The sequence below is a fragment of the Sus scrofa genome, chromosome 14 (assembly GCF_000003025.6).
Source record: "Sus scrofa isolate TJ Tabasco breed Duroc chromosome 14, Sscrofa11.1, whole genome shotgun sequence".
Lineage (NCBI taxonomy): Eukaryota > Metazoa > Chordata > Mammalia > Artiodactyla > Suidae > Sus > Sus scrofa.
In genome coordinates this window covers 73,078,620-73,090,632 of record NC_010456.5, presented here as the reverse complement: position 1 = coordinate 73,090,632, position 12,013 = coordinate 73,078,620, and the positions used below count along the sequence as shown (strand labels likewise).

The 12,013-nt window shown below is 51.2% G+C and overlaps 1 protein-coding gene across 1 annotated transcript; it reads left to right on the top strand.

The window, feature by feature from the left end:
- Positions 1,015-11,076, top strand: TYSND1 (trypsin domain containing 1). The gene is given in 5 exon segments (XM_001927343.6): positions 1,015-3,111; positions 5,074-5,204; positions 6,137-6,322; positions 10,139-10,234; positions 10,237-11,076. Coding segments are annotated over 5 exon segments (1,704 nt in total). The 5' UTR covers positions 1,015-1,939; the 3' UTR covers positions 10,356-11,076.

Below are 12,013 nucleotides of genomic sequence, written 5' to 3'. Positions count from 1 at the left end.
TTAGCAAAACGGGGAGTGCTAAAATCTGTGCTTGTGTATTTACTAGGCTTATAGGAAGCCTTGCTTTTAAACAAACGCAAATGAGTTTCTAAAACCAAAGTACTGTGGCAAAATAGAATGCGACCAAAATGCAGCAGGTTCTCTTTAGGTATTAAATTATTGAAAGCATCTTGTGATTGAAACTAATGTCCATGTTTACATGGATTTTATGTTTATATGGATTTGTGTTATTTGAGTTGGAGTGGAACATGAAAATTAAAGGCTTGAGTCAATGAGCCCAGCACTCAAGGGGGTCTCATCTTGGCTGTTGACTATGACTTGGGACTCTCTACTGTGATGTGCCATAAACAGAAAAATATGACTGATAACTTCATACTGGAGGCTTGCACATCATTAAGGGAGAATCACTGGACTCCAGAGAGAAACTCTATTGCTAGGAAGTTGGAATAGTTAAAAGAGTTTTTATTGTGATAGAGCCATCTTCTGTGTCACAGAACCAGAAGACGACAGTACCTGCTAAGGGAAGATTGCTTATATCAGTCCTGTATCATACTGTAGTGGAGTCTTCAACATGTCCCATTCTCAAACAGGTTTGTGTCACTGGGAGCAATGAGCATTACCCTGCATTGTGCTGGGGATACACCAAGCAGCAATAGTTTATTCAAAAATTTGAAGCAGAAGAGTTATGTAATTTAAGTAGTGATTGGTTTCCATTAATGCTGACATATGTACTAAAATAATCTTATTTAAATTACTATGTACTTCAGTGATACTGCGATAAACAGACCTTCAGAGATATCCTGCAGTGACCTCAAAACATCCTTGTCCCTCTGTCCTCAGAGAGATTTCTTTGGAAAAGTAGGGATGTTTTATATTAGCTTAGATCAGGGGTGGCAAACTACAACTTGTGGTCCAGATCTGGCCTGCTGCCTGTTTTTGTATGGCCTGTGAGAAAAAAAAAAAAATGCAATTCTGTGGCATGCGATAACTATATGAAATTCAAATTTCAGAGTCTATAAGTAAAGTTATTGGAACACAGCCACCCCATTCCTTTAGCTTTTGCATGCTATAAAGGCAGAGCTGAGTATGTGAGGCAGAATGTATGGCCCACAAAACCTGAGTTATTTACACTTCGACCCTTTACAGAAAAATCATTCGACTCCTAACCTAGATAAATCTTGGATGGTGGTTATGTCATTGTGTGAAATGTGCATACCGCAAACTATAGGGTTGTATAATTAAAAACTGGCTGAAGCTAAGGTTCATCATAGTTTTAAAGGGCAATTTTATTTGAGCAAACCTGGTTTCCATGAGATATGTAGTGTGGGTCATCAAAAGGCCCTAGGTGTAACCTTGTGAGCTCCATGCCCCCCAGTAAACTGCTGTAGGGTTTACTTACAGAATTTCAAAATACTGAATGGGCCTAGTATTTCCTTGCCCGTCTTATCCCAGGCATCAGAGGTCGGATGTCCCCTACACCTGGGCTGATACTGACAGGTCCTGTCTTCGCCTGGGCAAGTCTAGCCATGTCAGCGCACATTTCTATTGTCTTTCCTGTAGCGCAGCCAACGGAGACGAGACTAGGCTTCCAAGGGACCAGCACGCCTCTTCTACCGGTAAAGCCACACTCCTGTCTCACTCCTGGAGCTGATCCTCGGGTTCCGCCTCTCCCTCTAGCTCTCACCATCTGAACCACTAGGACGGGGAAAGGCGGGGTCAGCCTCAGCAACCAATCAGGGCTCGGCCCCTAGCCCAGCCAATCAGGACAGGCCATCTGGGGCTCAGCCAATCCGGCCGGACGAAGAAGACTGGCGACAAGTGCCTGCACCTCTCCTTCAGGTTTGGGTGGCCCTTCGTGTGGTCAATCGGTCTCTGTCGCGGTTCTTGCTCGCTCGCTCGCTCATAGTCCTGGAAGCCCCTGTGTGCCGTCCCAGAGGCCATGGGGCGGCAGTGGGGGCCAGCCATGAGGGCGGCCGAGCAGGCGGGCTGCATGGTGAGCGCCTCGCGGGCGGGGCAGCCGAAGGCGGGCTTATGGAGCTGCAGCGGGGTGATCCTGAGCCGCCGCCCGGGCCTGGTGCTGTGCCACGGAGGCATCTTCACCCACTTCCTGCGGGCCGGCAGCGGGGCACTGACTGTGGCCGGCGCCGCCTTCCTACCCGGAGACAGTTGCAGTGACGACCTGCGCCTGCACGTGCAGTGGGGCCCAACGGCTGCAAGTCCCGCAGGCCGCGCAGAGCGGGGCCGCGCTGGGCTGTGCACACCCCAGTGCGCCGGCCTGGACCCTGGCCCGCCCGCCCGGCCCCGCGGGCGGCAGCTGCAGCCCCCGCGCCCCGCCGAGCTGTTGCTGCTGCTGAGCTGCCCAATCTTCCGGGGCCAGTTCGCGCGCCTCTTTGGCAGCGAGACAGCCGAGCAGTGGCATTTCGCAAGCGCCGCACCGGAGGATGAGGTGTCGGAGGAGGAGGAGGAGGATCAGCTGAGAGCGTTGGGCTGGTTCGCGCTGCTGCGCGTGCTGCCGGACCCAGAGAGGGAGGCGGAGGCGGTGGAGCGCGGGCCGATAGTGGCGGTGGCGCCTCTCGGGGCTGTGCCCAAGGGCGCGCCGCTGTTGGCCTGCGGCTCCCCGTTCGGGGCCTTCTGCCCGGACATTTTTCTCAATACGCTCAGCCGCGGCGTGCTGAGCAACTCGGCCGGCCCGTTGCTGCTTACCGACGCGCGCTGCCTGCCAGGCACCGAGGGCGGCGGCGTGTTCGCGGCGCGGCCCGCGGGGACTCTGGTGGCGCTGGTGGCGGCGCCCCTCTGCTGGAAGGCCCGCGAGTGGGTGGGCCTCACCCTGCTCTGTGCCGCCGCTCCTCTCCTCTGCGCCGCCCGAGACGCGCTCTGCCACCTGCACCCCGGCACCGATGCCCTGGCTGCCTTCCTACCGCAAGAGATGGGCGCCCCGTGGGACCGGCCCCTCCGAGATCCCGGCCCCCCGTGGGCAGCCGCGGCTGTGCTAGTGGAGTGCGGTTCCGTCTGGGGCTCTGGAGTGGCCGTGGCGCCCCGACTTGTGGTGACCTGCCGGCATGTGGCCCCTCGGGAGGCAGCCGGTGTCCTGGTTCGCTCCACCACCCCGAAGTAAGGCCTTCAAGGTTACCCCCACTCCACCCACTCACCAGGTCTCAGGCCTCGGATTATAATCCTGAGGCTTATGGAGGCCTTCTGGCATCACACTCGTGTCTTGGTGGTGCAGTGTGGATATAGACTTAGGACCCTCCGCTTATCCTTGGCACCCAGAACTCCAGTTCTGGGCCCTCCTGGCAAGGGGTGAATTGGGTTTGGGCAAGATGCCAAGCAACTGGATTGGGGGACTGTGGGGTGTCCCACCTCTCCCTCCCAGACTGAATTCCTCCTGGGCAACTTCTCTGTCTCAGCCTTGGACCCATACACCAGTAGGCCCTTGAATAGAGACTTCTAACCCTGTCCTCTCTCCCCTGAAGGTGGTAGCGAAGTCCTGGGGGCCCAGGAAGGCACCCTCTAGGGGTAAGGGGAGGAGCCTGTTAATCTTACTTGATTTATCTCTTAGATCTTAACCAGAAGTCCCTTCCGGATCCAAATGAACAGAATATGACCTTCAACCTAATTAGAATATGGGAGGGGAGCCCAGGTAGATAGGTACATTTTGAATAGTGGTTGGGTGATCCTGGCAGCCAGGTTGGGACCTCCAACATTTGTTCCTTCTCTACTGGGAAGGCACTCCTGCCCTCCTTTACTTCACCTTGCTCTGACAGTGGAGACAGAAGCCATGGCTTCCTGGCTTGGTTTTCTAATTCATGTTCTTTCTGTTTCTTCTGTAGCCCAGGTGCTTAACTTAGGCCAAAGCAAAGCAGTATAAGACCAAGTGTTAATACTTGTTCTGCTGTACCAGTTCAACCCAGCCTCAGCCCAGGCCTTTCCAATTGCCTCTACTGAACTTCCGAGGTTAACCCAGCCCAGCTTTGCCATAGAAGTCCCCTCTGGCAACCAATGGAAGAGCCGTGATTTTATAAGGAAGACATGATGAGAATTTTCCTCTGCGTATGGTCCCCAATTCTTCACCCCTCCCCTGCCCCCCATCCCCACATACTCTTATCCCAGGGAACTCATCAGTTCTGCTGGAAGCTACCCCTACAGAATTTGTAGCAGGAAGCTATAATCTATCTAGGGCAATTCCCTTAATCCATCTAAGCTGCTGTCCCATAACCTGACACTGTAAAGTCTTGGAAGACTCTGCCACCTAATAAGAGCTATAGAAGTGCTAGCATTTATGCCAACAGAGACCCAGAGAGATGAAATCATATGTCTGCCCCACCAACAAACAGGATTATGGGTATCAGATGAGGCAGTAAAGGGAAATGCTGGTAATCTTTGCCCTGGCTCCTACCACCATGTGACCTTAGGAAAGTTACTCAGCCTCTCTGGGCCTCGAATGTGCCACTAAAATGGAGGTGAGGGAGTTCCCATCATGGCTCAGCAGAAACAAATCTGACTAGTATCCACGAGGATGCAGGTTCAATCCCTGGCCTCGCTCAATGGATTAAGGATCCGCCGTTGCCGTGAACTGTGCTGTAGGTTGCAGATGTGGCTTGAATTCCTTGTTGCTACAGTGTAGGCTGGCAGCTGCAGCTCTGATTCAACTCCTAGCCTGGGAACTTACATACGCTGCAGATGTGGCCCTAAAAAGACTAAAATAAAATAAAATAAAATGGAGGTGATACCAGTGCCCAGTTCATAGGGCTGCTGTGAGGACTAAATAAAATGATGTCCACAGAACATTAACCCTAGGCCTGGCCCACAGTGCTCCCTAGGTGTCAGGTACTTGTGATCATGGTGATGGGCAGGAAGCTTTATGTAGACATGCTCTACCATTGGTAAAGCATGTTTGGAAATTCCACAGAACGGCTAAGTGGTGTGCCCAGTGTTGCCTGCTGGTATGTTTCAGGGCTGACACCAAATCTTGTGAGCCCCAAGTTCATGAATTACTGTCACTAATTATTTTGCTTCCTCTCAGTGCTAATGTTTCAGATGCTAGCCTGTCATTTTGTTTCCCTTGCTCACCAGGGGTGCCATAATCTGGGGCCACGTGGTGTTTGCCACCCAGGAGACATCTCCCTATGACATAGCAGTGGTGAGCCTGGAGGAGGACCTAGAGGGTGTCCCCATACCTGTTCCAGCTGAGGATTTCCATGAAGGTAAAGGACAAAGGAGCCCTCTGATCTGTGGTGGACCTTAGGAGGGAAGGTGGATGTTGATCAGGGAAGTCAGTCTCCTTCCCCACCTCTGCTGGAGTAATGAATTGGGGTGGCATCAAGCTGGCACTTTGTTACATCCTGATTATAGCGACTTGGCCAGAGTTGCCCTTGGAGGCCTCCTTGCTTCTGCCAAGCATGCCCAAGGTCCTGGAGGTCATGCTTTCTTCCTGAGGCCCTCCACCAGTCCAGTGTGGCAGTGAGGAGCCTTGGGGGCAGACTGGTCCAAGAGATTTTTGACGCTCCAGTGGCATGATTTGAGTAAAGGGCTTTATGATGCTGCCACAGAGGTCCCACTTTGTGAATGTCAAGTGACATAACAAAGACTATAAGCTTTCTGTGTTGGCCTCTTCTGTCACTAGCCCTATGTCCCTGGACAGTCAACTGAATGTTTTCTGCCTCCGTTTCCACATCTGTAAAATGGGCCTAATGCTCCCTATTCCTGGGCTTTGTGAGGCGTGTTTGAGATGTTGCCTGTAAAGCACTTGGTGAAGGAAGTTGGTGACCACTTTGTAGTCATCATCACCGTTTTATTTTCACCCAGAGACTTCTTAGTTCCAGGAGGGGAGGTGAGTATCAATTCCATAAACATTTATTGAGCCCCTGACTAGATACTAGGAATCCTAAAAAGGCCCCCAGTCCAACAGGGGAATGAAGGCTGGAGAACAGCCTGGTGCTGAGAAGTACTCGAGCAGATCCAGGGCTGGGAGCTCAGTGGAGATCCTGGGAAAGTTCTCGTGGAGGCAAAAGCATCTGAGCAGTAGCTCAAGGGTAGAGAGGGGTTGGAATTTGTAAAGGGCAGAGAGGGGTTGGGGTGTTGGAGTCCTGTCAGACAGGGGGGCTCCCCAGCTTAACCCGCCTTCTCTCCCCGGCAGGCGAGGCCGTCACGGTGGTGGGCTTCGGCGTCTTCGGCCAGGCTTGTGGGCCCTCAGTGACCTCAGGCATCCTATCGGCTGTGGTGCAAGTAGATGACACACCAGTTATGCTACAGACCACATGTGCCGTGCATGGTGGCTCCAGCGGGGGACCTCTCTTCTCCACCTGCTCTGGGAACCTCTTAGGTAACTAGTTCCTTGGCCTGTTCCCAGCCTTCCTCTTGCCAGAGCCTCAGTCCCATCCAGTGAGTGCTCAGCATCTGGCCCTGGGCACCACCCTCTGTCTGGAGACATGGTGGGCCTTATGTCCTCAGGTGGTTAGTCAAAGTTTTCAGGCTCTTGTGCTCCTGAGAGTAGAGAGGGTCGGATGCTGAGCATGGAGGGAAGAGAGCTGAGATTTTGGTCCCTTCTCTGCCACCAAGCCCTGCATGACCTCAGGTAAGTCAATCTCATCTTACCTGTGAAAATCAGATAAGAAAATCTGTGAGTTGAATTAGTACAAGGGTCACAAACTCAAAAGCCTGCAGAGCGAGTCAGTGACTGAAGACAGCGGTGGGTGAAGGGTCAAGTGTGAACGTAGTGAACACCACTCAGCTCCAGCACATTCTTGCCTCATCACAAAGATATGTGGGCCTAATGCTGCCTGACCAGTTTTTCACAAGAAGCTGTGATCCTTCTTCTTCTTTTTTTTTTAAATATGGTTGATGGAGTTCTCTGGTGACTCAGCAGGTTAAGGACCTAGAGTTGTCACTGCTGTGGCATGGATTCGATCCCTGGCCCCAGAACTTTTGCATGAAAAAAAAAAAAAATGTGGTCATTAAATTTTCAATCTTAAAAATTTGGTAACTAAATCAGATTTTTTTTTTTTTCTTTTTAGGGCCGCACCTGAAGCATATGGAAGTTCTCAGGCTAGGGGTCAAATCGGAACTGAAGCTGCCAGCCTACACCACAGCCACAGCAATGCCAGATCTGAGCCACATCTACCACCTACACCACAGCTCACGGCAATGCCAGATCCTTTAACATCCCAAGCAAGGCCAGGGATCAAACCCACATCCTCAGAGGTATTAGTTGGGTTCATAACACAATGAGCCACAGTGGGAACTCCTCAGATTTTTTTTCTTTTTTTCTTTTAAGTGTGCTTATCTATTAAAAAAAAAAAAAAAATCCAGGAGTTCCCACCATGGCTTAGAAGAAACAAATCTGACTAGCATCCATGAGGACACAGGTTCGATCCCTGGCCTCTCTCAGTGAGTTAAGGATCTGACATTGCTGTGAGCTGTGATGCTCGGATCCCGTGTTACTGTGGCTGTGGTATAGGCCGGTGGCTACAGCACTGATTCAGCCTCTAGCCTGGGAACCCCCATATGCTGCAGGTGGTGCAGCCCCAAAAGACACACACACACACACACACACACACACACACACACACTCCAACCCTGATCTATATGGCTCCTGCAGGGTTCACCAAGCCTTCCCTTTCTTTTATTTCTTTCTCCCATAGTGAGAAACCTTGCCCTGCTCTTGCTAGCCAAGGTAGATTTACTTATTTCTTCAAATGTAATATACAAGTAAAGTACTTTCAGAACGCCTAACCCACAGCCCTACCAACTAAGAGTACAGTGTTTGAGTGTGTACAGTTCTTTTTATCTTTAGCCTTAAAATGTGCAGTCAAAATGCTGTTCTCCAAAGTGTCTTTGTTCATCTCCTTTCCTCCCCTTCCCCTTCAGTGAGGATTCACTTGAAAAACAGATACATTTGTCCTAGTCTGCATTCCATTTTTTTCCCATATACTGGTTGACTTTTGAAAATATATATACAGGTAAGTGGATACAGAAATAAATATAGAGGAGTTCCCATCTTGGCTCAGTGGTAACAAACCCAACTAGTATCCGTGAGGATGCAGGTTCAGTCCCTGCTCAGTGGGTTAAGGATCCATTGTTGCTGTGAGCTGTGGTGTAGGTCACAGATGCGGCTCAGATCCGGTGTTGCTGTGGCTGCGGTGTAGGCCAGAAGCTGTAGCTCCAATTAGATCCCTAGTCTGGGAACTTTCATATGCTGTGGGTGCAGCCCTAAAAAAAAAAGAAAAGAAAAGAAAGAAAGAAAGAAAAAGAAATATAGATGTATATATATGCATGAATTAGTTAGTGTGAGTTAGTGTGTGTAGATCTTAACTCTGTCTGCTGAGGGGGATAGAAGCAGTGACATCTCTGTTGCAAATAGCACACCGAAAGCCCAGATCTTGGTTTCTAAGAGCCATTCTCTAATAAAAGGAAGCTGGAACTGATTGATTCCAGGGCCAGGACAGGGAAACTCTGAGATGAGCCCGGAGCACCTTGTGATGCTGAAAAGGAAGGCAATGCTAACAACTGTCATAATAAGAACAAAATGATGGGCATGTCACATGTTGAAAGAACCAAGAGCCTGCCTGAAGGAGCTCCAGTGGAATAATTTGAGCAACAAATAGCAAAAGTACTGGATTATAACCCATAGAAAATAATGAATATCCATGAGTCCACACTGATATAAATACATAACTGAATAAAATTGTTTTGGCTATGCCCTCAGCATGTGGAAGTTCCCAGGCCAGGGATCAAAGCTGAGCCACAGCAGTGTCCCAAGCCACTGCAGTAACAATGCCAGATCTTTACCCGACACAGAGAACGCCCTCAATCAATTTTTAACAGGAGACGCAACAGCTCTTCCTTACAGAAGAATTCCAATGAATAAACATAGAAGAAACGAGGGAAATAGAAAATCACTATTAAGGCACCACAGTAGGAAGCTCAATATTACCATGAAAACATCAGGTAAACCCATATTGAGGGACATTCTATAGAATAACTGACCTCTACTCTTTGAAGTGTCAAGGCCATGAAAGATAAAGACCATGGAACTAACCCAGATGGGAGGAGACCTAGGAGACATGATGTCTAAATGCCATGTGGGTTCCTGGATGGGATCCTGGATCGGGAAAAGGGCATTAGTGCAAATACTAGTGACATGCAAGTGAATTCTGTACTTTCGTTAATAGCATTGAACAAGGTTCATTTCTTGGTTTTAATAAATGTGTGCTAACATAAGGAAAAGCTAGGTGAAGTGTGTAAGGAACTCTGTACTATTTTGGCAAGACCTCTGTGAGTCTAAAATTGTCCTTAAAAAAGGCATAGCACAGGAGTTCCCATCGTGGCTCAGCGGAAACAAATCTGACTAGGATCCATGTGGATGCAGGTTCAATCCCCGGCCTTGCTCAGTGGGTTAAGGATCTGGCGTTGCCACGAGCTGTGGTGTAGGTCACAGAGGCGTCTCAGATGCCACATTGCTCTGGCTGTGGTGTAGGCTGGCAGCTACAGCTCCGAGTCAACCCCTAGCCTGGGAACCCCCATATGCCTCGGGTGCAGCCCTAAAAAAAAAAAAAAAAAAAAAAAATGCATAGCATGCACTGAGCAGGCCAAATAAAACGTGTGTGGGTCTGATTCATTTATTCATTCACTCAGCAAGTATTTGCTGAGGTCCTGCTCTGTGCCAGGCACTGTTCCAGGTACTGTGGAGACAGCATGAACAAAACACAGCAGTCCTGCCCTCACGCAGCTGACATTATTTGGAGAGAAAGACATACGTTAAACAGAGCATGTTAGCTACTAATGGTGTTACAAAGAAGGTAAAGCCAGGAAGGGGATGGGCTGTGAGGATCCCATGTCCATGAAGGAAGCCTGGTGTCTGGCACTGTGTTTTTGAGCCACGATGGGAACTCCTGCGCTATGCCTTTTTAAGGACAATTTTAGACTCACAGAGGTCTTGCCAAAATAGTGCAGAGTTCCTTACACACTTCACCTAGCTTTTCCTTATGTTAGCACACATTTACTAAAACCAAGAAATAAACCTTGTTCAATGCTATTAACGAAAGTACAGAACTCACTCAGCCTACGGCCCCCAGGATGGAGGTGGTCCTTCCCCCATTGCCTGGCTCACACCCTCTTTTCCTCTCTGCCTCCTCAACAGGCATCATCGCCAGCAACACCCGGGACAATAACACTGGGGCCACCTACCCCCACCTGAACTTCAGCATTCCCATCACGGTGCTCCAGCCGGCCCTGCAGCGTACCATCAGACAGGAGATCTGGGCGGCCTCCGGCAGCTGGACCGCGCCACTGAGCCAGTCAGGGTGGTGTGGCGGCTGCAGCAACCCCAGACAGAGGCCCCACGGAGCAAGCTCTGAAGCTGTGTCTCCCCTCTGGAGAGAAGAGCAGCCACTTTATGCCACAGGGAGTGCTAAAGCTGGTGACCTCAGAATCCTGACCCAGCACGCTGCAGCTGGGCTGCCTCCCGTCGCCAGCCCTGGAGTCTGGATCAAACTTCTCATTAGCCTCTATGGGTCTCTAACCTAGTCGCCCATTTGAGGGGTGCTTTCTCGAGCCCCCATCTCTCTCTGTCCCCTGACACTAGACTCAGCTCTGTTTTCTCCCCTTCTGGGGAACCCAGAATGACTGTACAACAGCCCTGGTCCTGACAGACGGATGGGAGTTGGAAGGCAGGTCCAGCCCTGGGTTTGAGTCTGCTCCCTGTCTCCTGATGGCCACCGGCCGCCTGGAGCAGTTGCTTCCTGCACCCTGAGCTCCTCGCTGCTCTGGGTCAGAATGGGGCTGGCAGAGCACTGGGGCTTCCTCAGAAAAATGGGCACAGAGGCCCTGTTCTGAAGACCAGAGGTGAAAGGAGGGCATCTTCCTGTTCCGCTAGACCAGAGGCGGTGGCGTGCCTGAAAGCCAGGACTCCTGGCTCTTCATATGCCAGGGGCCCTGACCTACAGGGATGCTCTGACACAGTGCCTTAATTTTCCAGCCCATAAAATGGGCCTCAGGGATCTGGGGACAGGGGGCTGGGATGTGTCTGGTTGGGGTTTGGGAATAAACAGGATCGATAGGAGACAGGACCTACTTCTATATATCAGCTTCTTTTTCTCCTCCTCCTTTGTTTCGAGAGTTGAGTGGGAAATAGGAAAGCACCAGGCACAGAAATACAGCTTTTCTGTCCTGCTTTCTCAGTGCGGCTTCATCTCACAGGACACTCGTGCCAGACTAGTCCTGGTAGCTGGTCCTGGTGCCAGTCACCACGGGGTGGGGCTTGCAGATCCCGGAGGGTGGTGATCTTAGCCTGGCTTCAGGTGTTCAGAAAGTGCCCAGGCCTTTGCCAGGCCCTGGAAGTGGGTGGGAGTGGGCAGTTCAAAGGGGAATGAGGCCAAGGCAGCCCCTTGGAGCTAAGACCAACCCTGGGGGTCAGGAGCATACACTGTGTGTGTGCCCAGGGCCCTACACACGTGGGCCCTCAAGCAATGATTGTTAAATCATCAATAGGTTGGGCCCCTCATCTTACTGCATCTGGGGCTGCCCTTTCAGAGGAGCCATGGCCAGGGTTGATCCATCCAGGCTGGGAGGGGTGCTCCACCATGGGTGTGGATTGCAGGTGAAGCTGGGTGCTGTCAACTGAAGCTGTGGGAGCAGGTGGAGTGAAGGGCCTGGGGCCAGAGCAGGAGCCTGCCAGGGGCTGAGAAGAGACAAGCAGAAGCACAGGAAGAAAACCGGGGAGGCTAAGACCTAGGTCAGTGGGGCAGACACCAGAATCTGTTTTCCTCACTTCTTTCCGGTCCTGGCCACCCTCGCAGTCAGGTGTGTCTGTGAGTTCCAACTCACGGTACCAGAGCAGAAGGGAGGTTTGCCACTTCCAGGCTGGCTTATAGAAACTTATCTGGACTTCTCTGCACCCTTACCCCCACCCCCCGCCCCTGGTGGGAGTGAAGGCAACCCTTTAAAGAGACCTTGGGAGCCATTTATTAAAGATGGCCCCCTCGTTCTGGTCCCTGGATGACGGTGTGGAGGGGGC